Below are 26659 nucleotides of genomic sequence, written 5' to 3'. Positions count from 1 at the left end.
CTTGTCACTTGTTCTCCAAGGAGGATGTGAGAGGTACCTTTTCGGGTGGCTGGAGATAGGGGTGCAGCCTGAGGATGCTGGGCTCTTCCCAGCCCATGTGGGCTCCCAATGACGCTTGGCCTCAGTCACTTTCCAACCCTTGAAGGATGTGAAGGATTCTTATGCTGTGCCCTTGACTGATGCCTTCTTCCTGTTGTCCCTTCCTGTGCTGCAGGCCTTCCTTTTGCTATGACAGCAGTTTGTGCCTCGGGGACACGTTTGGAAAGAAAAACAAAGAAGGAGAGACTGGAGGATTCCCTGCTTGTGTTGCTGGGAAGATTTAGATCTTATTATCCACGCTCAAACAAAAAGGGTTTGCTGCAGCTCGACTCAGTGAGAAATGAGACCTTCCAGGTGCAGCTCCGACAGAGCCTCCAAAAGAAGATGCTGTGAGATGCAGAGGTGCTCATCCATGCAGAGCGTGGCATGCTGGCCAATGTAGCTGGACATCCCTGCACTCACAGCACGGCCCTGGGCTCCTGCCCAATGAAGAAGCAGATGCTGCCCTGCAGGGATGGTGCCCAAAGGCTGGCAGGTGTTGCCCAGCTCAGTCCCATGCACTTTTCCTTTGTCCTTAATGCTGGAGAGCAGAACTGGAGCCAGAAGAGCTGTAGGTAGGGATGTTCTGTGGTTGTGCCTTGCATTGGGTCACGCAGCTGCTGGCTGCTCCCTGGCCATGCCCTGCATCCTCGCTTGGATCATGCATCACAGAACTATGAACCCATTCAGGTTGGAAAAGACCTCACAGACCCCCATGTCCGACCATCAGCCATCCCCACCATGCCCACTTAATCACACAAACATGAAGTCACTGGGGTTGGAGAAGACCCCGCGGTCCCCAGGCCTGTTCCCAAGAGCAGCATTTCCCTGTGCTTCTCCAGCAGCCCACGAAGCAACCCCAAACCCAGGCAGAACAGCCACAAATTCCATGCAGCAAGACCTGCGTGGAGGATGGTTGGACTAGATGATCTCGTGGGTCCTTTCCAACCTTGTGATTCTGTGATTCTATGCTGTGTGGCTTCCACCTCTAGCATGGGGTCAATCAGAAGGGGCCCATTGGTAGGATCATGGCGTGGGAGCTCCACATCCTCCCACAAAGATTTCCTGCAGGAGGTTTTCATTCCTCCCTGGGGACGGCATTGAGAAGAAGGGAAGACCGCGTTCCAGCTCCAAGGCCCGAGTGAGTTACTGCGGGCACCGTCCTGTTAACGCAGTCATATCTTTTCTCAGCCTAATTAAGTGCTTCACCTTGATTTACGTTTTATTTTCCTCGTGGAGCCCGGGGATGGAAGAAAAAAATACGATGGTGATTGATGTCAACGGCCTCAGAAAGATGAGAATCTGATACACGGCGTCTGAAAAACAGCTTCCAATCAATGCTGATGGTAACGACGTTACCCGCGGGCCGTTTTAATTCGATGCATTACGTAGGGTTGGGTTGTTGGGGTTGTTTGTTTTGTTTTTGTTTGTTTTTATGGCCAAACGACGTCCCCGAGGGTTGCCGGATTGGGGAGAACAAGCAAACAATAATAATAATAATAATGATAATAATGAAGAGAAATGGGAGCAACATGAAAAAGCAGATCAGGTGGGGAGAGAGGACGCAAATATCCGCCGTGTTTCAATCCCAGCGGGGCAGAGCGTGGGTTATTAGCAGGATGAAATGGATCTCCTCCACACCGTTATGGAGGCGGCTTGTGGGCGAAAGGTGAAACGACCTGAAAACGAGGAGAGATTTAATAAGGACGGGAAGTGGCAGCAGCCCAACCATCACTCCCGGCTCCTTGAGGTAAAGCACGGCGCGTTTCCAGCACAGCCTCACTCCTGTCCTCTCGAATTGGGATGAAGAAACAAGGAAGGCACAGGAAGCAAATTAACTTCTGCTTCTCCTCTCCTTGGTAGCAAACTAATGAAAACAAGGGTGGTTGCTGGCTTTGTTTTTTGCTATATATATATATACTGGTTTTGATTTCCCTGCTGTTAGAGAACAGACGTGCTCTGAAGGATGTTCTAAAGGAAGGCTGACGGAGCGATCCTGTGGCTCAGATGGAAGGAGGTGGAAGTTCCCCAAACGGTGCTTGATTTTGCTGTAGAAATGAATATTGCACAGGGGTTGGGCAGCGCGGTGCTTCCTCTGCTGCCCCATCGGCCCCTGAGGGGTATTTATACGAGGAGGAAAAGAAGCCCTTCAACCCAGAAGTCTTTAAAGCCGATGATGGGGATGTGAGATGGCAGAAAGCTGTGGCGCACACCTTAATCCCTTCCTTGTACAATCCCAAATGCATTGCAAGTGTACGTGAATGATGTAAGCACAGAGCTGCCTTGTGCAGAACAGGAAGGTCGGGGCTGGCAGCTGTCACGCACTGTGGGTCAATGCAGCTGGAGTGAAGGCAGGGATGGATTCTTGATCCTAGTTGGGTTTCTTCAGTGTCTTTGAACTTCTTGAATCTCTAAAACATTTCTTGCTGCAGCACGAGACGCCGTGCTGACCTCCATCAGCCAAAAAGAAGGAATCCCCTCCTGCTGCAGTGAGGAACGCGGTGAGATGCAAGGAGAAGAACAGAGGTAACAAAGGCATGGAGGGCAGTGAGGAGGATGACTTTTGGTAGCACTAAATATAATAATTTGCATTGAATTTACAACACTGCAGCAGCCTCATGCTGGTCACTGCGGCGTTCCTCTGGTTAATTAAGGGGTCGTTGCCTTTAGAGCCCTGTTTGTGCCCCATGAACTGGAGCATATCCTACATTAGAGTACTGCAGCCTGTTTCTGTCAAGTTTCCAGTATGCCTGCATGCAATATTTATCATCTCCTCCTTTGGTTTAAATCAGCCAGCAACTAAACTGCCAGTGCACTACATAAAGTTGAACCAGAGAGAAATGAGGCACCACCCCGGTTCAACTTCACGGAGCTCGTTCTTGCATTGGGATTTTGAACCCGAGGCTGCCGACTCATCCCTGTTGTTATGATGGAACAGGTTGCCCAAGGAGGCTGTGGATGCCCCATCCCTGCAGGCATTCAAGGCCAGGCTGGATGTGGCTCTGGGCAGCCTGGGCTGCTGGTTGGTGACCCTGCACACAGCAGGGGGTTGGAGCTGGATGAGCACTGTGAGCCTTTGCAACCCAGGCCATTCTATGACTCTATGATATGATTCTATGAGCATCAAACTCCAACCCCCCCTGCCACAGGCAGGGCCACCAACCTCCATAGCTGATATCAGACCAGGTTGCCAAAAGACCCTTCACAGCACCCAACCGGTTGACCTTTCTGTTACTGCCACTGCTGAGAACCCACGCCTGACTTCCTCTTTGTCACTCATTTCCAGTCATAAGATCACGTCTCCCTCTTTCCAGACCTGGCACCAGACCCCCGTCGCCCACGTGAACTCACACACGAGACGATCAGACTCATCAGGTGGGTGCTCAGAGGCTCCCACTGCATTACATACTGCCCAGATCTTCAGCTGCTCCCATGATCCTCCCTAGAACCACAGAATCATTTGGGTCAGAAAAGACCTTTTGGATCCCCAGGTCCCATCCCCAGCCCATCCACCACGTCCCCAAGTGCCACATCTCCGTGGTTCTCACACAGCTCCGGGGACGGGCTCTCCCTGTGCCAATGTTCTTCTCCCAACCCTCTTTGCACCTTATTTTTCTTCAAGGAGGATCATAAAACAAAACCAAACCCAAACAACCATTTTACAACCACCCTCCGTTGGCTGCTCCATCATCACATACGGACGTCAGCACTGCCTCACGCACCAGCTCTTCTCTCCTGGTGTCTACGAGGTTGCTCTGCTCCCATCAAGTCCTTTTGCAGAGCCCGGCGCTGTGGGGATGCTCAGCCCTGAGGGAATCCTCATCCCATTCCCCCCCTGATGGCTCTCAGCCCTCCTGCCAGCTGCTGAGCACCGCATGCACTCCAGGGATCAATGAGGGCAGGCAGGGGAGAGAGGCGAGCATTCAGAAGAGCATTATGGAAAATAACTGCTCAGATTGGATGCTGAAGCCTTCTCTGCTTCCCTCATTCATCACACTTGACAACATAATCATTTTGCCTAACAGCTAGAAACCACTTCCAGCTCATATTGTTTGTTCTCCGCAGCGATGGCGTTGTAACAGCACCCAGAGGGACACGCAGCTGCGCTGTTACAAGCTGCTGCATTCACATCGTACATTTTCTGCTCCGTGTGGAACCAAACAAAGGAAATAAGAAGTGGGAATTACCCCAAGAGTCACAGAATGGAAGGGGTTGGAAGGGACCTCAGGAGCCCATCGAGTCCAACCCCAATGCCAGAGCAGGTTCCCTACACCAGGTTGCACAGCTTGGTGTGCAGGTCGGTCTTGAGACTCCACAACCCCCTGGACAGACTGTCCCAATGCTCCGTCACCCTCACCACAGGGTCATGAGGAGCTGTAGGACATGAGAAGCTATAAGGTCATGAGGGGCTGTAGGGCCACGATGGGCTGTAGGGCCACGATGGGCTGTAGGGCCATGAGGAGATGTAGGGTCATGAGGAGCTGCAGAGTCATGAGGGTATATAGGGCCATGATGGGCTGTAGGGACACAAGAAGCTGTAGGGCCATGAGGAGTTCTAGGGCCATGGGGAGCTGTAATGCCATGAAGGACTGTAGGACATGAGAAGCTGTAGGGCCATGAGGAGCTGTAGGACATGCAGGAGGTTTAGGACATGAGGAAGACACAGGTCCACAAGGAGCTGTAGGGCCATGAGGAGCTGCAGAGTCATGAGGGTATATATGACCATGATGTAGAGCCATGAAGGGTTGTAGGACATGAAAAGCTGTAGGGCCATAAGGAGCTGTGGGGTCACGAGGAGCTATAGGGCCCTGATGGGCTGTAGGGGACACAAGAAGCTGTAGGGGCCATGAGGAGTTCTAGGGCCATGAGGAGCTGTAATGCCATGAGGGACTGCAGGACATGAGAAGCTGTAGGGCTATGAGGAGTTCTAGGGCCATGAGGAGCTGTAATGCCATGAAGGACTGTAGGACATGAGAAGCTGTAGGGCTATGAGGAGCTGTAGGACATGCAGGAGGTTTAGGACATGAGGAAGACACAAGTCCACAAGGAGCTGTAGGGCCATGAGGAGCTATAAGGTCATGAGGGGCTGTAGGGCCATGAGGGGCTGTAGGGCCATGAGGAGATGTAGGGTCATGAGGAGCTGCAGAGTCATAGGGGTATATAGGGCCATGATGGGCTGTAGGGCCATGTGGAGCTGTAGGGCCATGAGGAGCTATAGGGCCCTGATGGGCTGTAGGGCCATGTGGAGCTGTAGGGCCATGAGGAGCTATAGGGCCATGATGGGCTGTAGGGCCATGTGGAGCTGTAGGGTCATGAGGAGCTGTAGGACATGAGAAACTGTAGGGCTATGAGGAAAGCACTGGGCGGGGGGGGGGGGCAGGGTGAGGAGGGAGAGAGGGTGGCAGTTGGAGGTGGGAACGGACAGTGGGGGATGGCAGAAGGGGTACAGGTTGGAGGAGGGGTGAAATGGGGAGGGGTGTGGGGATGGGATGGGATAGAATGTGGGTGTATGGGATGGGGTTGGATGGGTGGGGTTGGATGGGATGGGGTTGGATGGGATGGGGTTGGATGGGATGGGGTTGGATGGCAGGTGGAGGAGGGATGGTGACAGTTGGAGGTAGGAAGGGAGAAGGGGGAGGTACTGGAACAGGCCAAGGTGACAGTTGGAGGAGAGATAGGGATAGGATGGAGGTGGGATGGGAATGGGATGGGATGGTATGGGGATGGGGATGGGGATGGGGATGGGGATGGGATGGGATGGGATGGGATGGGATGGGATGGGATGGGATGGGATGGGATGGGATGGGATGGGGGTGAGGATGGGGAGGGAGGAGGAGGCAGATAGAGTGACTCCAGGTTGTCAGAAGGGGATGGATGGAGCCTGGGTGGCAGTTGGAGGGTGGTAGGGTGAGGCTGTGTGGCAGTGGGGTGAGGGTGGGACAGGTCCAGATGGGGCAGGAAATAGAGATACCCCTCTGGGATGCTGGTGGGGGAGTGGGGGTGGATGTGGGTGATGGTGTCAGTGGGGGCTTGGGGCCAGCAGGGAGCTGGAGGCACTGGGGATGGTGCCTGGCTGACACTGCGTCCCCAGCAGGGCTCACCAGGCTGCCAGGGTGACAAGGATGGGGACAGCGCAATGCCCAGCCCTGGGGGTCATGGCACTGATCCTAATCCTCTGCTCAGGTGAGATGGGGGTGTGCGGGAGGGGTGGGAGGGGGATGTGAGAGGTGGGATGAGGGATGTGGGCCGGGGGATACAAGCAGGAGTTGTGCACACAGGGCTCAGCACCCCGAAATTGCCCCATTTCTCCCACTTTAACTAAAGAGATCCATATGTGGGGACTCTCCCACCTTACGCTTCGTTAGAAGCTGGTTTCAGCAGTGAGGAGAGACACTGAACCCATCCCTCCCCACCTCCCATATGGCAGTGGTATATACTGAACCCATCCCCTCCCCACTCCCATATGGCAGTGGTATATACTGAACCCATCCCCTCCCCACCTCCCATATAGCAGTGGTATATACTGAACCCATCCCCTCCCCACCTCTCATATAGCAGTTGTATATATTGAACCCATCCTCCCCACCTCTCATATAGCAGTGGTATATACTGAACCCATCCCCTCCCCACCTCCCATATGGCAGTGGTATATATTGAACCCATCCCCTCCCCACTCCCATATGGCAGTGGTATATACTGAACCCATCCCCTCCCCACCTCCCATATAGCAGTGGTATATACTGAACCCATCCCCTCCCCACTCCCATATAGCAGTGGTATATACTGAACCCATCCCCTCCCCACCTCTCATATAGCAGTGGTATATACTGAACCCATCCCCTCCCCACCTCTCATATAGCAGTGGTATATACTGAACCCATCCCCTCCCCACCTCCCCTATGGCAGTGGTATATACTGAACCCATCCCCTCCCCACCTCCCATATGGCAGTGGTATATACTGAACCCATCCCCTCCCCCACTCCCATATGGCAGTGGTATATACTGAACCCATCCCCTCCCCACTCCCATATGGCAGTGGTATATACTGAACCCATCCCCTCCCCACCTCTCATATAGCAGTTGTATATATTGAACCCATCCTCCCCACCTCTCATATAGCAGTGGTATATACTGAACCCATCCCCTCCCCACCTCCCATATGGCAGTGGTATATACTGAACCCATCCCCTCCCCACTCCCATATGACAGTGGTATATACAGAACCCATCCCCTCCCCACTCCCATATGGCAGTGGTATATACTGAACCCATCCCCTCCCCACTCCCATATGACAGTGGTATATACAGAACCCATCCCCTCCCCACTCCCATATGGCAGTGGTATATACTGAACCCATTCCCTCCCACCTCCCATGTAGCAGTGGTATATACTGAACCCGTCCCCTCCCCACCTCCCATATGGCAGTGGTATATACTGAACCCATCCCCTCCCCACTCCCATATAGCAGTGGTATATACTGAACCCATCCCCTCCCCACTCCATATGGCAGTGCTATATACTGAACCCAACCCCTCCCCACCTCTCATATAGCAGTGGTATATACTGAACCCATCCCCTCCCCACCTCCCATATAGCAGTGGTATATACTGAACCCATCCCACCTCTCATATAGCAGTGGTATATACTGAACCCATCCCCTCCCCACTCCCATATAGCAGTGGTATATACTGAACCCATCCCCTCCCCATCTCTCATATAGCAGTGGTATATACTGAACCCATCCCCTCCCCATCTCTCATATGGCACTGGTATATACTGAACCCATCCCCTCCCCATCTCTCATATAGCAGTGGTATATACTGAACCCATCCCCTCCCCATCTCTCATATGGTATATACATTGAAAATCACCTCAAAATCCTTCTCCTGCATGGCTGGGGCTGGGGCTGGGGGGAGGAAATGCTTCCCAGCCTGCTCCCCAGCACAGAACCTCTTCCAGGCTTTAGTGGAGCGTCGAGGGTCGTCTACTCCGAAGTGATGGTGCCGAGGCAGCTGGAGCTGAGGCACGAGGCTGCCACGCAGGTCAGCAGCTTTGGGGGACGATGTTGGGAAGCCTATTTCACAGCTGGGATCCCCCCAGCTCTAAAGAGAGGGGCGGCTCCGATCCCACCTCCAGATGGGGATTTCTATAAGGGGGAGGTGGTTGGAATGAAGGCATGTGAACGCGCGATGCTTTGGGTGTTCCAGGACAAGGTGGCCTATCTGATCACAGCAGAGGGAAGCTACCACGTCGTCCATCTGACTCGGGTGAAGTAAGTCTCTGCTCTGGATCCTCCTCTGCCACCTCCGTGTGGATCCTTTATGGGGCCAGCCCTGATTTCTGCTCTGCTTTACAGAAATCTGGTAGCCAAGGACCTCCCAGTTTACACATACGGTGCCGGGGGGGAGCTGCTCACCGAGTTCCCCGACATCCAGGTACAGGAGCACTAGGAACCCCTAAAATATCCTCCCCACAATTCATCGTTATCCGAATCCTCCGCGCTGTGATTTCACACCATGGGTGCCCTTCTGAGCTGGTTTGTACCTTGCAGGATGACTGCTTCTACGAGGGCTTTGTGGAAGGGTCTCCAGGCTCCGTCGTGGCCCTCAGCACCTGCTATGGGATCAGGTAGGGCCGTGCACTGAGCCGTGCATTACTAGGATGCAAATGTATCTGCAGAAAGATCCCACTTAGCCGCACCGCGGTGCTGGTGTGGAACCAAGCAGCCTAAAGATGGATCCTCCCTTGGAGATGGGCAGCACGGAGCTTCCATTGCCTTTTCCCTATTGTTTAATACTTAGGATTGGGACTTGATGATCCTTATGGGCCCCTTCCAAGTGAGGACCTTCCCACCCCTCCGGCGTTTGGTTTCTTCTTGCCTTTCCTAACCCACCCCAGGAGCGCAGCTCACCTCTCTGTGCTTTGAACACACAGAGGGATCCTGCAGATCGGGGACCTGCGCTACCAGGTGGAGCCGCTGCAGAACTCCTCCACGTTCCAGCACCTCATCTACCGCACGGCACCAGCAAAGGGCCAGGTCCCCCCCTGCCAACTGCCCACAGAACAAGCAGCCGAGGATGGAGACCACACCAATGGGAGCAGGGACATCCTCCTGGCAGAGGTACGGGCTCTCTGTCTGCCTGGCTGTTCATTGCCCTCTGAGCAATGAGCTCAGCTCCAGTTTGGCCAACGCCAGCACGTTGTGATTGCGTTTGGGGCAAGAGATCAGGAGTGAAATGGTGCACTTGGCTTCAAGCCCTGCAGGCCACACTGCAGCACTCTGGGATGCCTACAAGGACTTTCCACCTTCAAAAGCAAAGCTTTGAACACCAAGGTTCCATCCTGGGGTTGGGATGCCCCCGTTGGACTGGATGGCATTGAAGGTCTCTTGCGACGTGGGTGATGCTGCCATTCTCCACCACGTGTGGAAGATTATGCATTACCCAACTGCTATCAGCAATGCAGAAGCCCAAGGCTGAGCACCTGCCACCGGTGGGCTCCCACTGCTGTGGTGTGTTGATGCCCATTGGACATCAAAGCCAAACAGTACGAAGCAAGAGCCATTCCAGTGCCTTTCTGCTGGCTGGAGCTGCGGTCCAGGAGCACTTGGACTCTTACAGCAAGGAGCTGCTGGCCTCCTGCTGTCTGTTGGGCTGGCTGCTGGGCAGAGCACACCTCGGGTGCAGAACAGCTTTTTGGTGCTGCATTTCATGGTCATAAAGTGGCCTGAGCAGCAGGAAAACCATGCAAAAGTTGAGCACGAGCAAAGCTACCCGATATATAACCACATTCTGTCTGCTCCATAATCTCTCTGCTCCTCCCCTGATTACTCACTGCGCTCATTAGCGCTTCTCCTTCTCTATCACGTAGTCTCTGTGTTCTTGTGCTCTGGTCACCTTGAGTCAGGCAGCCCCTGTTATGTGATTTGTCTCATTTATTCCCCCTTGCAGGAGGTGCCCGGTCTTGAGAACCTGCCCTTTTCCACCAGATACCTGGAATTAGCGCTGATCACCAACAAGGAGCTGGTAAACGCCAGGTGCCATCGCCGGGGTACTTTGCTGTGTTGTGTTGTGTTGGAGGCTCTGAGAGCTTCCTCTGCAAACAGGGCACGCCAACACCCCGCTGCCTTTAGAGAAGAACCCGTCACTGACGTGCAGCGAACCCAAGAGCTGCTTTAGGCAGCGTGCAGTGCGGGCACCGCTGCAATCAGAGCCTGAGAGAGGAGAAAGTGGTTTTAAAGCGAGTGTTGGGGACTGACTGCTGCAACGTGCTCAGGGACAGACCTGAGAGGCGCTTTCCGGGATCCTCTGAGCATTTGAGAATGGCACTCATGTTTATTGGGATGGAACGTGGTGTCAATAAGGGCCTCCGGGAATGCAGGTCCTGGAAAGGGCTTTGTTTAACAGAGCCTATTGCAGGCAAGCACGCCTTCGCCTGGGTCATTTTACTGCCTATGCCAAAAGCCACCTTCCCGAAATAACACCAACCCAATGCACCACCAGCTCACATCCTCTCCACCTGGTTACTTTCTGATCCAGGTCTGCGTCCCTTCGTGCTGTATTTAATGCATCTTTGGGGGATGCACTGGGGGGGATCTGCCCCTGGGAGACCCGCGGGGCTTCTTATCGGCACCCCGAGGCCGTAACATGTCCCTTCTCCCCTTCCAGTTCAAAGCCAATGGAAACAACCAGACCCTGATGCTGCACCTCTTCATTTCCATCAGCAACATCCTGAACACGGTGAGTTCCCATGGGAGGATCCCGGGGAGGGGGATGGCTGCTGTGTCTGCAAACACTGCCAGGCAGCAATGAGCTCCTGAATGATGTAAAACCCAATTCCACGGCCCAAAAAAATATTGCTTGGAGTGTGAGCGAAGCCAATTGAGAAATAATTTGGAAATTATCCCCTTGAAGCTGCTTGATGGGATATGCATTATCAGCGCTAAATGCTTCCTGGTAGCTCATTAGATTCTCCCTCTCTCTTCATTATCTTGCTTTTGAACCTCTGGAAAGAACATTGATGGGGCACCGGGGCGGCAGCCACAAGCTCAGTCACTCCCAGTTAGGCAGAAAGCCCTGCTGCATTACCACCATGCAGGGAAATAAACAGCACTCAGCCACCAGCACTTGGCTCTGGAGTTTGGCTCCTGACTGAGCTCCAGAGAGCAGCAGAAGGGGGGGGGGGGGTGATGGAGTCACAGACACACTGAGGTTGGAATAGGAAGCACAGAGCTGTCTAGGTTGGCCAAGACCTCCAAGATCATGCAGCCCAACCATCACGATGACCAACCGGATCCCAAACCCTTGGTGCCATGTCCCAAACAGCTCCAGAGCTGGGGCTGCCCCCACCTCCCCGAGCAGCCCATCCCAAAGCTCAGTGTCCATCTGCACGCTGAACTTCTTCCAAACATCCACCCTCACCTGGTGTGACTCGAGGCCCTACCAATGAAGGGATGGAGGGAGAATCAGGCTTCACTCACCCCGGGGCTGATCCCATGACGCATCCCCCGCGGGTGCAGTTGCAGGCACAGGATTTGTTCTGGAATTGTTTGCCGTTGTCGTGATTGAAGCCCAAGCTGTGGCCGATGGTGTGCGCCAGGGTCATGGCGTTTTGGGCAGTGTCTTGGCCAGAGAACTGCAGGAGGACAAACACAAATCAGTGCCTTCCTGAGCTGGGGGGTGCGGGGGCAAAAGAGCTCAGAGCCAGACTTCAGCTACGTGAAACTTGTGCCAAATGGGAACTCTGCTCCAAAGGAGGGGTCGGGTGTTGGTACAGACTGCCCAGGGGGTGGTGGGGGCACATTCCCAGGAGATGTGGCACTGAGGGACTATGGACCATAGAGATGTGGCAGTGAGAAGCTATGGGTTATGGAGATATTGGCACTGAGGGGCTGTGGGTCATGGAGATATGGCACTGAGAAGCTATGGGTCATGGAGATGTGGCAGTGAGGGCTGTGGGTCATGGAGATGTAACAGTGAGGGGCTGTGGGTCATGGAGATGAGGCAGTGAGGGGTTATGGGTCATGGAGATGTGGCACTGAGGGCTATGAACCATGGAGATGTGGCACTGAGAAGCTATAGGTCATGGAGATATAACAGTGAGGGGCTGTGGGCCATGGAGATGTGGCTCTGAGGGGCTGTGGGTCATGGAGATGTAACAGTGAGGGGCTATGGGTTATGGAAATATGGCAGTGAGGGACTGTGGGTCATGGAGATATGGCACTGAGGGATTATGGACCATGGAGATGTGGCACTGAGGGGCTGTGGGTCATGGAGATGTGGCAGTGAGGGGCTGTGGGTCATGGAGATGAGGTGGGTCATGGAGACTGAGGGACTGTGGACCATGGAGATATGGCACCGAGAAGCTATGGGTCATGGAGACGTGGCACTGAGAAGCTATGGGTCATGGAGATATGGCTCTGAGGGGCTATGGGTCGTGGAGATGTGGCACTGAGAAGCTATGGGTCATGGAGATGTAACAGTGAGGGGCTGTGGGCCATGGAGATGTGGCACTGAGGGCTATGAACCATGGAGACGTGGCACTGAGAAGCTATGGGTCATGGAGATATGGCACTGAGAAGCTATGGGTCATGGAGATGTAACAGTGAGGGGCTGTGGGCCATGGAGATGTGGCACTGAGGGGCTGTGGGCCATGGAGATGTGGCTCTGAGGGGCTGTGGGTCATGGAGATGAGGCACTGAGGGGCTGTGAGTCATGGAGATATGTCTTTGAGGGGCTGTGGGTCATGGAGATGTAACAGTGAGGGGCTGTGGGTCATGGAGATGAGGCAGTGAGGGGTTATGGGTCATGGAGATGTGGCACTGAGGGCTATGAACCATGGAGATGTGGCACTGAGAAGCTATGGGTCATGGAGATATAACAGTGAGGGGCTGTGGGCCATGGAGATGTGGCTCTGAGGGGCTGTGGGTCATGGAGATATGGCACTGAGAAGCTATGGGTTATGGAGATGTTGCACTGAGGGGCTGTGGGTCATGGAGATGTAATAGTGAGGGGCTGTGGGTCATGGAGATGAGGCACTGAGGGGCTGTGGGCCATCCCCACCATTTCCTACCAATGTAACCAACCCATGGCCTCGCTGCCCGCAGGTCTACAAGCACATGAAGCTGCAGGTCGTCCTCAGCGCCGTGGAGATGTGGACCAGGAAGGACCAGGTTGTGGCCACGCAGAGCCTGTCCCAAACACTGCAGTCCTTCAGCAGATGGTGCCAGCAGGACGCTGCGGGACGCCTCCCCTACGACCACGTGGAGCTGCTGCTGTAAGGACGTCTTCCATCCCAGCCATCCTCATTGCTGCCCATTCTTTATTTCTGCCCACTGATGTTAATCGTCCTTTGGTCCCGGCGGTGTTTTACAAGAGAAGAGTTTCCAGCTTGGCCATGTTATTAATCAGCACGCCATTGTCGTGTCAATTGGTACACGGAGGGTTTTAATTACTTTGCCCCTCCTTTTCCGTGTCCTCCTTTATGGTTTCCCTCCGCTGTACACGCACAGCGTGCACCTTACACCCCTGTTGCTGTGATGGATTCGTAGTGTCTCTGATGCCCAAACCTCTCTGCTGCAGCGGTGAGCACTACCAGGAGAGGGGCTTTACCTGGAAGGGAGCAATGTGCCAGCCCAACTCCGTCGGCGTCGTCTCGGTAAGGGGAGACCTCACATACCATAATATTCCCCCCATAAGCCATACTAACCCTACTAACCCATACTCCTGTACAGCACTTACAGCCTCACAGAATGATCAGACTGTGGGACCATTCAGGTTGGAAAAGACCTCCAAGATCCCCAAGCTCAACCATCAACCCCAACCCACCGCTACCACTAAACCACGTTCATCACTGCCACATCTCCATGGTTCACAGCCCCTCAGTGCCACATCTCCATGACCCATAGCTTCTCACTGCCACATCTCCAAGACCCATAGCTTCTCGCTGCCACATCTCCATGGTTCACAGCCTCTCAGTGCCACATCTCCATGACCCACAGTCTCTCAGTGCCATGTCTCCATGACCCACAGACCCTCAGTGCAACATCTCCATGACCCACAGCCCCTCAGTGCCACATCTCCATGACCCACAGCCCCTCAGTGCAACATCTCCATGGTCCACAGTCCTTCAGTGCCATGTCTCCATAACCCATAGCTTCTTGCTGCCACATCTCCATGGCCCACAGCCCTCAGTGCCACATCTCCATGACCCACAGTCCCTCAGTGCCATGTCTCCATAACCCATAGCTTCTCAGTGCCACATCTCCATGGTTCACAGCCTCTCAGTGCCACATCTCCATGACCAACAGCCCCTCAGTGCAACATCTCCATGGTCCACAGTCCTTCAGCGCCATATCTCCATGACCCATAGCTTCTCGCTGCCATATCTCCATGGTCCATAGCCCCTCAGTGCCACATCTCCATGACCCACAGCCCCTCACTGTTACATCTCCATGACCCACAGCCCCTCAATGCCACATCTCCATGACCCACAGCCCTCAGTGCCACATCTCCATGACCCATAGCTTCTCACTGCCACATCTCTATGGTCCATAGTCCCTCAGTGCCACATCTCCTGGGAAGGGGGCCCCACCACCCCCTGGGCAGTCTGTACCAACACCCGACCCCTCCTTTGGAGCAGAGTTCCCAGTTGGCACAAGTTTCACGTAGCTGAAGTCTGGCTCTGAGCTCTTTTGCCCCCGCACCCCCCAGCTCAGGAAGGCACTGATTTGTGTTTGTTCTCCTGCAGTTCTCTGGCCAAGACACTGCCCAAAACGCCATGACACTGGCACACACCATCGGCCACAGCTTGGGCTTCAATCACGACGATGGCAAACGATTCCAGCACAAATCCTGTGCCTGCAACTGCACCCACGGGGGATGCATCATGGGATCAGCCCTGGGGTGAGTGAAGCCTGATTCTCCCTCCACCACTTCAGGTGGGATTTGGGTGCTTGCCTTCTGCTGCCCACCTTCCAGTGCCTCCTGGGATTCCATAGGTGCGTGTGGCTGCTGTAGATGAGGCAGGAGATCCCAGCTCTCCCTGAGACACACAGACACAGCCAACACTTCTCCTTGGCTTCCATCAGTGATGCAATAGCTGCCCATTCATTTTCCACCTGCTTTCCCCAAGTGCTGCTTGCTGCTGGCTCGCAGCTGGGTGTGACGCCTCCTGCAGCACGAGGTCTATAGAATCACCAAGAGTGATGCTCCTTCCATCCTCTCTCTTGTTCCAGGACCATCACGATGGAAAATCATTCCACTAATTAACTACAACTTCATTTCAGAGGTGGTCATCAGCAGCCCTGCTTCTGCTTAGGATGGGGCAAAGACCTCAGCAGGTTGGGGAGCTGCATTTCATGGCCCTCTGCTCCTTCAGCTTTCACTGTCATCTATTGGATAAAGCAACCTCTCCGAGTCCATGGCGTTATAGCTGTGGTACGGTTACACACGTATGATTATCTTTATTTCTTGCAGATCTTGCTTGGCGTTCAGTAACTGCACTCTGAAGGAGTATTACAAGGAAGTAATAAGGAAAAACAAACCTTGCCTGTTCAACATACCGCCTATAGAGCCACCCCTTTCTGAACTCTGCGGCAACGGCATCCTGGAAAGGGGAGAGGAATGCGACTGTGGCAACGACCAGGTGAGCAATTAAGAGCTTTTCTGGTTTTGTTGCCTATTTTCCTGCTGTATTTAAGCTAAAGTCAATGGGCAAAGTGCTTCTAAGAGCACATGCGGGTTGGTGCATCTCCACTGCTGACATCCATGCAGTTGCAACGCTTCAGCAAGGCTGAATTTTCCAGTGGAAGCTCAGACGCCATTTGTGGAACTGTCATCTGTGCCACTTAATCAGAAGGCAGCCTCCACCCTGACGTGTCCCCATGGAGTGCTTTGGCTCTTCTCCCCCATCGGACATGGAGTCAAGCATGCCAACCAGGAGCTTCCTTCCATTACAGCCCCTTTTAGCCCTCTCTTTTCCACCTCTCACTCTTGTTCTGCCCTTATCCACCCTCACCTCTCTCCACCTTTGGTCTTTCCCCCAAGCCACCCTTTCAGAATCCCCTTTCAGAATCCCACAGAAAGACTTAACACCATCTTACCTTCCCTCTAAACCACCACGTTACACATCTGGTCTCTCCAGGTGACCCCAAGTCTTCCTTTGTGTCAGCAATTTGGGAGCTGTGGTCTTTCCTAAAGCCCCCATTATTTCCTCTTCCTCGGGGTTTGTGTACCTGCGTGATAACCCGATACTGATTCCAAATCCCCTCCTTAAGCTAAAAATCCATTGCTATGTAAGGAGAGCTGAAGTGCAGATCTCTCCATGTTCCGGGTATCCATAAAATCAAGTCGTTCATTTTGTCTATGGGACAAAGTTCAGTGGTAGAATCATAGAAGCACTGAGGTTGGAAAAGGCCACTGCAATAACAGAGCCCAACTATCAGCTCTGGCATCAGGAAGGGTTGGAGGAATTTGGAATGTTAAGGAGGATTATGGCTGGAAGGGCTGAAAAAGGGAAGGAAGGAAAGGACAAAAGAAGGGGAAAATGACAGAGGGGGAGGATGAGCTTTCCTGTGCGCTCAGAGGGGTTTCCAAGCACCCCGCAAACACCAATGGACCTTAGAGCATCCCTGGTCAGCATGCGGGTCGGCTGATGAGCAGAGATGAGATGGAAGCGTTCATCTCGAGAGCAGAAAGGGATCTGCTTCAGAAGGGATGACGTGAGCTGTCCTTCCCTGTGCCACAGCACTGCAGAGAGCTCAAAGAGCAGCAGAGAAGAGCAGGCTTCTCCTATCGGATCTTCCTTTATGCTGGAGGAGGTCTCCTGACAATAAACTGATGCTATTAATGTCTTCTGGTGTGCTTTACATCCAGGCATGCCTGAAGGACGGATGCTGCTTCTCCAACTGCATGCTGGCCCCAGGAGCTTCCTGCTACAGAGGAGAATGCTGCCACAAGTGTCAGGTGAGCTGCACCACCACCAGCACTGCCTCTGCCTTGGCAATGCAGGGGAACCAATGCTTGCTTTGTTTTGTTCTGTTTTGCTTTCACAGTTTCAACCAGCAGGAAAAAGGTGCAGGGCGCACCGGGGCGTGTGTGATCTGCCGGAGTATTGCAACGGCCACTCGGCCAGCTGCCCCGTGGACGTGTTTATGCAAGATGGGACTCCATGTGGCAACAACGACCGCTGCTACGAAGGGCAGTGCCACAGCCACGAGGCGCAGTGCAAGGCTTTGTTTGGCAGAGGCAAGATATCTCACATAAGGAGTGGGCAAACCATCCCACGCGGCGTTAGCTCTCTCTCATTAGCTCTTAGAAATGCTTCATCACGTGCACTTCAATACGGGCTGGGGGCTGACCTGCCGGGAAGGAGCTCTGTGGAGAAGGACGTGGGGGTCCCGGTGATCAATAGGGTGACCCTGAACCAGCAGTGTGCCCCCATGGCCAAGAGAGCCCATGGTGTCCTGCTTGGCCAATGGTTGACCAACAGCTGACCATGAGGCAGCAGTGTGTCCTGGATGGCCAAGGGTTGACCGCAGGCTGCTCACAGACCCTCAGGGTGCCCTGATGGCTAAGAAGACCACCTGAAGTGCACAGAGCAGTGTGGGGGGCCACACGTGGAGAGCTGCACCCAGTGCTGGGCTCCTCAGCTCCAGGCAGGCAGGGAACTGCTGGGGAGAGCCCAGTGAGGGTGCAGAGACGGTGGGGGCCTGGAGCAGCTCCTGGTGGGGACAGGCTGAGCAACCTGGGGCTGAGCAGCTGGGGGAGAGGAGGATGAGAGGGAATCATTAGGGAATACTTTTGAAACGCCCCAGGATGTTATAGTAGTAGCTACACAACTATGTAGGTGAAACAACACGTATCTAAAGGCAGGTTGAAGTATATCTTTACAATAGTTAGGGCAGCAGAAATGTGGTTTCCTCGGGCACTAGCTGTTGCAATGCTGTTTAGGTGCACGCCACGCTCAGTGAGACATGAGAATGGCACTTCTCAGTAGAGATGAACCAGAGCTAAATGCGTGCTGAAAACAGCCACTGAACCCCCTCCCTGTGCAGCTGAAAGCAGCAGCGCCCTCAACGAGCGCGTCTCCATTTCCCCCGGTTCTAAGTGGAAGCGCAACGCGTGCCCACATCCTTTTTGAGGCCATCTCAGTGCTGTAGGAAGTACCCAACTTCCCCAAGTCACATCCCAAGGCCGTGACAGAGCAGATGTAGCCCACACTTCCCCCTTGGTGGCAGCAGCAACAACCATCAGGAGCTGCAGGTTTCATTATGAGCACACGCGAATCTTCTGCAAATAAAACCAGAATCGCCACCGTTCTGCTCAGGATTAGCAGGAAGGATTCTTGTCTGACATCAGAAACAACACCCAGAGTTGGCTTTCAGCAAGACAGAACCATTTCCAGCCCAGGGAGCCCCCACTTATTTTTCAGGCCACCCTCATATTCGCCAGGCGTTGCCTATGACAAACACTATTGCCTTGGTGTGCAAAGGTTACTGCTTTGCAGACTCCAGACTCCTTACTGCTGTGGTAGAGCAGTTCTGTTCTGTTCTGGTTCTGTTCTGGTTCTGTCTTGCTGAAACCCAACTCTGGGTGTTGTTTCTGACGTCAAACAAGAATCCTTACGGCTAATCCTGAGCAGAACGGTAGGGATTCTGGTTCCAGGGTAAATCTAAGAGACAGTGGGGCGTTTGTTATAATGAAAAGAAAGGAAGAAAGGAAAGAAGTGGGCTTTGGAGAGATTTGCAGTCTTTATTCCAATCTTTTGCTCCAGATTATTCCAGACAAACGAGCACGGTCCGTTCTCTGACCACGGACTGTTCTCTTGCAGCAAATCTCTTCCACGTAGCCGCTCCATTATAGTCAAAAAGAGGAAAACAAGACTTTTAAATAACACTCCATAAAGCACAGCAGGTCCTTTAGAACGCCCACAGAAACCACCAGGAGTTGGCTCACCGCGACCATCTCCATCTCCTCCTTTCTCCTCCTTCCGCAGCCGCCCATCGCGCCCCACTGAGCTGCTTCAGGCACGTGAACGTCCGAGGGGACCGCTGTGGGAACTGCGGCTGGAACGGCACTCACTACACCAAGTGCCTGGAGAGGTGAGCAGTGGGGTCACAGAGCAACCAGAGGCACATAGACCCCCCTCTCTGAGAGATGTTCAGCCTGATTTGCTGTTGGGATTTGGGCACAATAGGATCCCAGCTTTCCTTCTCCAAGGGATCATCCCACCTGAGAGGTGTTCAGCCTGATTTGCTGTTGGGATTTGGGCACAATAGGATCCCAGCTTTCCTTCTCCAAGGGAGAATCAATCCCATCTGAGAGATGTTCAGCCTGATTTCTTGTTGGGATTTGGGCACAATGGGTTCCCAGCTTTCCTTCTCCAAGGGGTCATCCCATCAGAGAGATGTTCGGCCTGATTTGCTGTTGGGATTTGGGCACAATAGGATCCCAGCTTTCCTTCTCCAAGGGGTCATCCCATCAGAGAGATGTTCAGCCTGATTTCTTGTTGGGATTTGGGCACAATGGGTTCCCAGCTTTCCTTCTCCAAGGGGTCATCCCATCTGAGAGATGTTCAGCCTGATTTGCTGTTGGGATTTGGGCACAGTAGGATCCCAGCTTTCCTTCTCCAAGGGAGAATCAATCCCATCTGAGAGATGTTCAGCCTGATTTGCTGTTGGGATTTGGGCACAATGGTTTCCCAGCTTTCCTTCTCCAAGGGGTCATCCCATCTGAGAGATGTTCAGCCTGATTTCTTGTTGGGATTTGGGCACAATGGGTTTCCAGCTTTCCTTCTCCAAGGGATCATCCCATCTGAGAGATGTTCAGCCTGATTTGCTGTTGGGATTTGGGCACAATAGGATCCCAGCTTTCCTTCTCCAAGGGGTCATCCCATCAACCGGCCAGTACATCCCGATAGCGCATCTTGAAAGACCCCTCTAGGAGGACCCTGTGATGCACAGCTCAGTGCTCTGCCTTTGAGCACATTGAAAGCCCTCCAAGCTTTCCTTCCTAGCCCTGTCCTGTAGGATTTGATGGGGATGATGGTTCGGGATGAAGGAGATTTGCCTACCTTGGGGATTGGCCCTGTGTACAGTAACTGGATGGTACCTCTGCCCACGGCAGGGGGCTGGAATTAGATGACCTTCAAGGTCCTTCCAACTCAAGCCATTTGATGATTCCCTGCCTGCCTTGCCTTTCTTCATGCTTGCACGTTGGTGTTTCACCAACAACTGGGACATTGCTGCCATTAGAGCTGACACCAGAACGAAAACTCATCGTTCAGCCTCCCTCCACTTTCCACGCTGTGAGCATCCTCCACCAGCAGACCTTGAGCTTCACTCGTGCCATCTCTGGCCACAGTGCTGAGCTCCTTAAAGAACGATACCTAAATCCTCCCCACACAGATGTCATTATTGCTCACGCTTTATAAAACACAAGCATGAAAATCGAGGCTCAAAGTGATAAGTGAAAGCATCTCTGCAGCTTCTCTAGAGGTCCCAGAGGGCCCTGCCTATCTGTCCCAAGGCACCAGCGCCAGCTGGCACGAGGGTCCACATCAGTACCAGCATGGATCACTGCGCCTTGTGGCATCCCTGCAGACCTTGCAGCAGTCTGTCTGTCTGTCTGTCTGTCTGCCTCAGGAACATCCTGTGTGGGAGAGTGCAGTGCATTAACATCAAAAGTGTGCCAGTCCGGCCAGACGGAGAGACCGTGGTGCAAACCTTCCTGAACAACCATCTCTGCTGGGGCCTGGAGTTCCACCTGCCTTTCGACACGCCTGACGATGGCTCGGTGAAGGACGGCACGTCGTGTGGCACAAACAAGGTACCCGCAGATAGCTAGAATAGAGCACAATGGGAATTCAAGGCTTTTCTTCCTTTCTTCCATCCCTGACCTCTGCTGTCAGCCCCCCTCCCGCTAAAGCCTCCCTTAGCAGCTGAAAAACAGCACTATATCGTGGCAGCTTTTTGTTGCTGGCAGCACACAGCTGTCTTTCCATGAGAAGAGAGAAGTCAAAAGGTTTCTCAGCCGCTTTGGAAGCAACCAATCAAAGTCAAGGTTTATTTGACACAAAAGAATCCCAAATGTTCTTCCAAGAATAGGACTCATCCCTTCCCTGCGAGGCACTCAGGATGCCAAAGTCCTGTCAAGGCGGTGACGTACTGAGGGAGCGTTTCTTGCTACCATATGGCAGAGAGCTGCTGAGAACAACACGAGAAGGGAAAGGAGCTCTTCAGCTTTGATAGAGTTCCCCTTCCAGAAGAGCTGTGTCCCGTGCCTCCCAGCACGGCCATGGCACAAAACAATTAAGTTGCAAGGCCAAAAGCTGAAAATGCAATCTCCTCCTGCCCAGAGGAGACATCTGTGTGCATCCCAAAGGCACGAGGATGCTCCACTGAGCGCGTATCTATGAAGATCAGGGTGGTTGTGAGGGGTCCATCCAAAACCCACCCATCCCCCCTGGCCTTGGGCAGGGATTGAAGGAGGGGTGTGAGCAGAGCGGGTCCGTGGGGTACTTGGTACAGAGTGGCACAGCTGTTGGTTTTTTTGCAGCATGAATGACTCCTGGGGTAGAACTGGTTTCTGTGCATGCTGTGACGCCCAGTTGGGTTTCTTCAGCCTCCCCTTTGGTCTGTCTCAGACTCGGAACACGAGACCTTTTGGTTTTGCTCCTATTCCTTCCCCGATTTCTTCCTCAGAGAGAGGGAATGGAAGGCCTCGAACAAAAGGAACCGACTCTGTGATTTGATCCTCCATCAGCAGGCAGCGCCCTCTCCCAGCAGCTGTGCTTTCACCTTGCCACTAACACAAACCTGCCTCTTCCTGCAGATCTGCATCAACAGGACGTGTGTCAGCGCAGCTTTTCTCAGCAGCGACTGTTCGAAGCAGTGCCACGGCAGAGGGGTAGGTAGGAAACCTCCAACCCTCCTTTGAAGAGGAGAGGATGTGAAAGGTAAATTTGTCTTTCAAAGCAACGTAAAGGTCCGGAATGGTTCCTGGCTCAGCAACACGACCATTATTTTGCTTTCTACAAGCAACTTCCCCCCGGATCCTGCTCTGACAGCTTGCAGCCCTCAGCGTTCATTGCCTTCCTGTGCCGTTTTTCATCTTTGTTCCCACAAACATTGCAAACAGAGACTTCCACGCCATCTCATCCTTCGCTGCAGCTGCCAGCAGCACTGAATCTCAACCAGTGGGGGACACCCTCTGCAAAACGCACGCCCGGTTCCGTAACGCTGCTCTCCTTGCAAATAACACAGGAAGGGCAGACTTTGCACAGCGTTTCCATGCAGTCTCACATCAAACCCACACTGCAGGCAGTAACACTGGCAGAGCTTCTTCACACGGGGGGTTTATTTAAGGTGCCATCCCTACCTACCCCTCTTTCCAGACAGATATCCCAGCAGCGGAGCAGATCTGGGTGTCAGCAAGGATGCTGAAGGGGAGTTTTGCCCTCACCTTTGTCTGTCTTGATCTTCATTTCGAAGCACACGAAGGTGACCAGCTCATTTGGGACGCAGCTGTGCAGCGCTGCGTTGTTGCAGTTACAGCATCCACGAAAGGAGGGCAGATCTGCAAGCTGCAGAAGTGCTTTCTGATGCTGAGATGCAAACAGAGGCAGGCAGGAAGCTCTCCTGCTCAGCTGGAGGAAGGCAAACGCAGCCACCTCTCACCCTCTGTGCGCTGTCAGCTCTTCCTGCTGTGTTTGTAGCCCCTCTCTGCTGGACCAACATCACAGTGAGAGGGTGCAGGGATGGATGGGGAGCTCTGCTGCCTTCATATCAGGGATGGATGGGGAGCTCCCGCTGCCTTCATAGCAGGGATGGATGGGGAGCTCCGCTGCCTTCATAGCAGGGATGGATGGGGAGCTCCGCTGCCTTCATATCAGGGATGGATGGGGAGCTCCGCTGCCTTCATATCAGGGATGGATGGGGAGCTCTGCTGCCTTCATATCAGGGATGGATGGGGAGCTCTGCTGCCTTCATATCACCCATGGGGAAACAAGGGCTGACCTGACTGCCTGACTGCATTTCTCATGCCGTAAAACATCCCTTTTCTTTCAGGTCTGCAACAACAAGAAGAACTGTCACTGTAATTCCGGATGGGCCCCTCCGCACTGCAAGACAAGAGGGTTTGGGGGCAGCATTGACAGCGGGCCGCCTCTTTCTTACTACCGTGAGTGCAGTGCAACCGCTGTTCACATCACGCTGCCTCTCAGCATCCTTTGCTTTTGAGGGAGCTTGGTAGCTTTCCCCCTGTGCTTTCAGACCATCCCAGCCTTTCTTCGGCACCTCTTTTCCCTTTTCCATTTAGCCACATCAGGTTTGGATTCGATTGGACTCGAGCTTGCTCGGCCCCTTCCACCTGAGATTCTCAGCTCTACCCTATTCTATTCTGTTTTGTTTGTGTCCCAATTCTATTCCACTTTATTCTCTCTTTCCCCCCCCCTCTTATCTCGCCTCCTTCCTATCAGTGCAGAGGTGCTTGCCCTGCCTGCCCTCTCTCTGGCTGCTCCCAGGGCACCCAGAGGAGCTGCAGATGGATTCCATTAAGCAGCGTGGCCGAGCAGCCAGCACGCGGTTCATTAAGGCAGCAGATGAGGAGTAGCGCCTGTTGAGCTCATCAGAACCCCCTGAGGAGACTTTTCCTCTCCTCTTTAATAGACATCTCCAGCAGAGCTCCAACCCAGGGAGGACAGGACATAAATAAATGCTTTCCGGGCACGTACCCACGAGAGATGCTCTCCTGCCTTCCCATCTATTAGGCCTAACGACCTGCCGATGAACAAAACCACACAGCCACTCAGTAGAGCTGCACGGCCCCCAGCTCCTGACCACGGATGGCTTTCAAGCTCTTCCCCAGCCCTCTCTCTCTCAATGCCCATCGGTCCTGATGATGATGAAGAGCTCTGAGCTCTTTCTGCTAATTGCTTGGCCAGGCAAATGGCAAACGAAGCAGCAACGGGCCCGCTGGCACAGCAGAAATGGAGCTCTTTGGAGCGGTTAGCACTCCATAGCTATATATTCTATAGCTATATACTCTATAGCTATATAATCTACAGCTATATACTCTACAGCTATATACTCTACAGCTATATACTCTACAGCTGTATAATCTACAGCTATATTACTCTATAGCTATATATTCTATAGCTCTATACAGTTATATACTCTACAGCTATATACTCTACAGCTATATACTCTACAGCTATACACTCTATAGCTATATACTCTATAGCTATACCCTCTATAGCTATACCCTCTATAGCTATACACTCTACAGCTATATACTCTATAGCTATATACTCTACAGCTATATACTCTACAGCTATATACTCAATAGCTATATAGTCTACAGCTATATACTCTATAGCTCTATACTCTACAGCTCTATACTCTATAGCTATATACTCTACAGCTATATACTCTATAGCTCTATACTCTTTATCTATATACTCTACAGCTATATACTCTACAGCTATATGCTCTACAGCTATATGCTCTATAGCTATATACTCTACAGCTATATACTCTACAGCTATATACTCTACAACTATATACTCTATAGCTATATACTCTACAGCTATATACTCTACAGCTATATACTCTACAGCTATATACTCTACAGCTGAATACTCTACATCTATATACTCTATAGCTATATACTCTACAGCTATATACTCTACAGCTATATACTCTACAGCTATATACTCCACAGCTATATACTTTACAGCTCACATCAGCTGCTCTTCCAATACCATCCTGATCTCTCACCTACTCTGCATGGAGGCACCCAAGGGGCTGTGCTGTGCTGGTCAGTGGTTAGGGTTAGGGTTAGAGTAGGGTAGGGTTAGGGTTAGGGTTAGGGTAGGGTTAGGGTTAGGGTTAGGGTTAGGTTAGGGTAGGGTTAGGGTTAGGGTTAGGGTTATGGTTAGGGTTAGGGTAGGGTTAGCGTTAGGGTAGTGTTAGCGTTAGGGTTAGGGTAGGGTTAGGGTTAGGGTTAGGGTAGGGTTAGGGTATGGTTATGGTTAAGGTTAGGGTAGGGTTAGGGTTTGGGTTAGGGTTAGGGTTAGAGTAGGGTTAGGGTTAGGGTTAGGGTTAGAGTTAGGGTTAGGGTTAGGGTTAGGGTTAGGGTTAGGGCTAGGGTAGGGTTAGGGATGCTGGTGCTTTGGCTCTGGCTGGTGTCCCCATGTTGGCTCCTCAGATGAACCCTTTGACACCATCCCCACAAACAACCCCCACATTTCTTTATCCACACACCACCCACACACTGAAACCTCCAACCACCAGCAATGCTCATCTCAAACCACTTTCCCCTCCAGCTCTATCTGCCCACAGCCCATCACGTTCTTTCTTTTCCTTTCCAAGCCTACGGCATTGCGGTCAAAGTAGTTGCATCGTTGATCCTTTTCTCCCTGGTTTCGGGCCTTCTCCTGTACACGAGGGATGACATTGCTGAGTGTATCCAAAGGTAGGTGTGCTCCAGCCATCAGCGAGCCCTACACCAGGCTCTTGGGGTGCTCAGGGTTGGGGTCACCATCCCTGGAGGCGCCCCAGCACCGTGTGGGGATGGGACAAAGAGGGATGTGGGCAGTGGGCTGGGGTTGGACGTGGGGGTCTGGGGGTTGTTCTCCAACCTCAGGTGACTCTCTGGTTGCTTTCCATGTGGAGTAATGCGACCAGCCACGTCCTGAAGCTGGGAACGGAGTTGTGTCGCTGCTGTTTCCTTACCTGGAAATGGCTTCATTGTTTGGCTTACCTGGAAATGGCTTCATGGCTTTTAACCCATTCTGGCATTTCTTTTTATCCTCTTTCCCATAGAAATTCCCAAACAAAAGCTGTTTTCCCACTTCAGGGTGTATTTTCATAAGCTCTCCCTTCTCCCATTGGGCTCCTCCTTTTCCCTCTCGGCTCCTTCGCGTCTCCCTTTGGTTCTCACTTCTTTCCATGAAGGAAAGAGCTGAGGAAAGAAAGACTTTAGGGTAACAAATGGAGGCTCTCAGCGCTCCCTTCTCCTCTCTCTGCTTTGCTTTGGCCCTTAAGCCTCATCACCTCACCCCGCATGGAATCCCTGTCCGCTTTATCTTATAGGTGGCAGCGTCAGAGATGGGACGAGAGAAGCATCCCCACTCCTCCTCCAGCAGAGCTAAGAGGGGCTCCCTTCTCCTCCCATCTCCATTAAGACCAACACTCTTGGAACCGGGGGGTGGGGAGGGGGTTGGGAACCAGCATCTTCTGGGTGCTCTCCTCCCATCTGTGCCCTTTGGGTGCAAGCTGAGAAGGCGAGGACGCACCCAAAGGATACAAAGGCTTGTTGGTATCCCTGCAGAAAAAAAAGGGTTTTGTTTTGGGGCAAAAAAAGAGAGTTTAATGTAAACAGACCGAGTTCTTGTTAGTAATAGAAGTGCATTGGGGCTGACCGCTCATAGAGCTGCTGCTGTTGCATGGGATCACATGCAACATGGGATCACATGCAACGTGGGATGACATGCAACATGGGATCACATGCAACATGGGATCACATGCAACGTGGGATCACATGCAACGTGGGATCACACGCAACATGGGATCACATG

The 26659-nt window shown here is 52.9% G+C and overlaps 1 protein-coding gene across 1 annotated transcript; it reads left to right on the top strand.

Annotated features, from left to right (window-relative positions):
* Positions 1 to 4145: 4145 nt before the first annotated feature.
* Positions 4146 to 26285, top strand: LOC140256398 (disintegrin and metalloproteinase domain-containing protein 9-like). The gene is made up of 21 exons (XM_072344955.1): positions 4146 to 4153; positions 6173 to 6272; positions 7996 to 8121; positions 8287 to 8351; positions 8436 to 8514; positions 8631 to 8707; positions 9014 to 9200; positions 10030 to 10104; positions 10747 to 10818; positions 13185 to 13354; positions 13660 to 13735; positions 14828 to 14982; positions 15556 to 15724; positions 16954 to 17043; positions 17133 to 17325; positions 19076 to 19181; positions 20724 to 20907; positions 21913 to 21987; positions 23148 to 23259; positions 25452 to 25554; positions 26175 to 26285. Exons 1-21 carry the CDS (start codon positions 4146 to 4148, stop codon positions 26263 to 26265), a joined length of 2313 nt encoding a protein of 770 aa, XP_072201056.1. The 3' UTR covers positions 26266 to 26285.
* Positions 26286 to 26659: the final 374 nt, after the last annotated feature.

This window comes from Excalfactoria chinensis, chromosome 1, assembly GCF_039878825.1.
Source record: "Excalfactoria chinensis isolate bCotChi1 chromosome 1, bCotChi1.hap2, whole genome shotgun sequence".
NCBI lineage: Eukaryota > Metazoa > Chordata > Aves > Galliformes > Phasianidae > Excalfactoria > Excalfactoria chinensis.
This window is presented reverse-complemented; position numbering and strand designations above follow the sequence as displayed.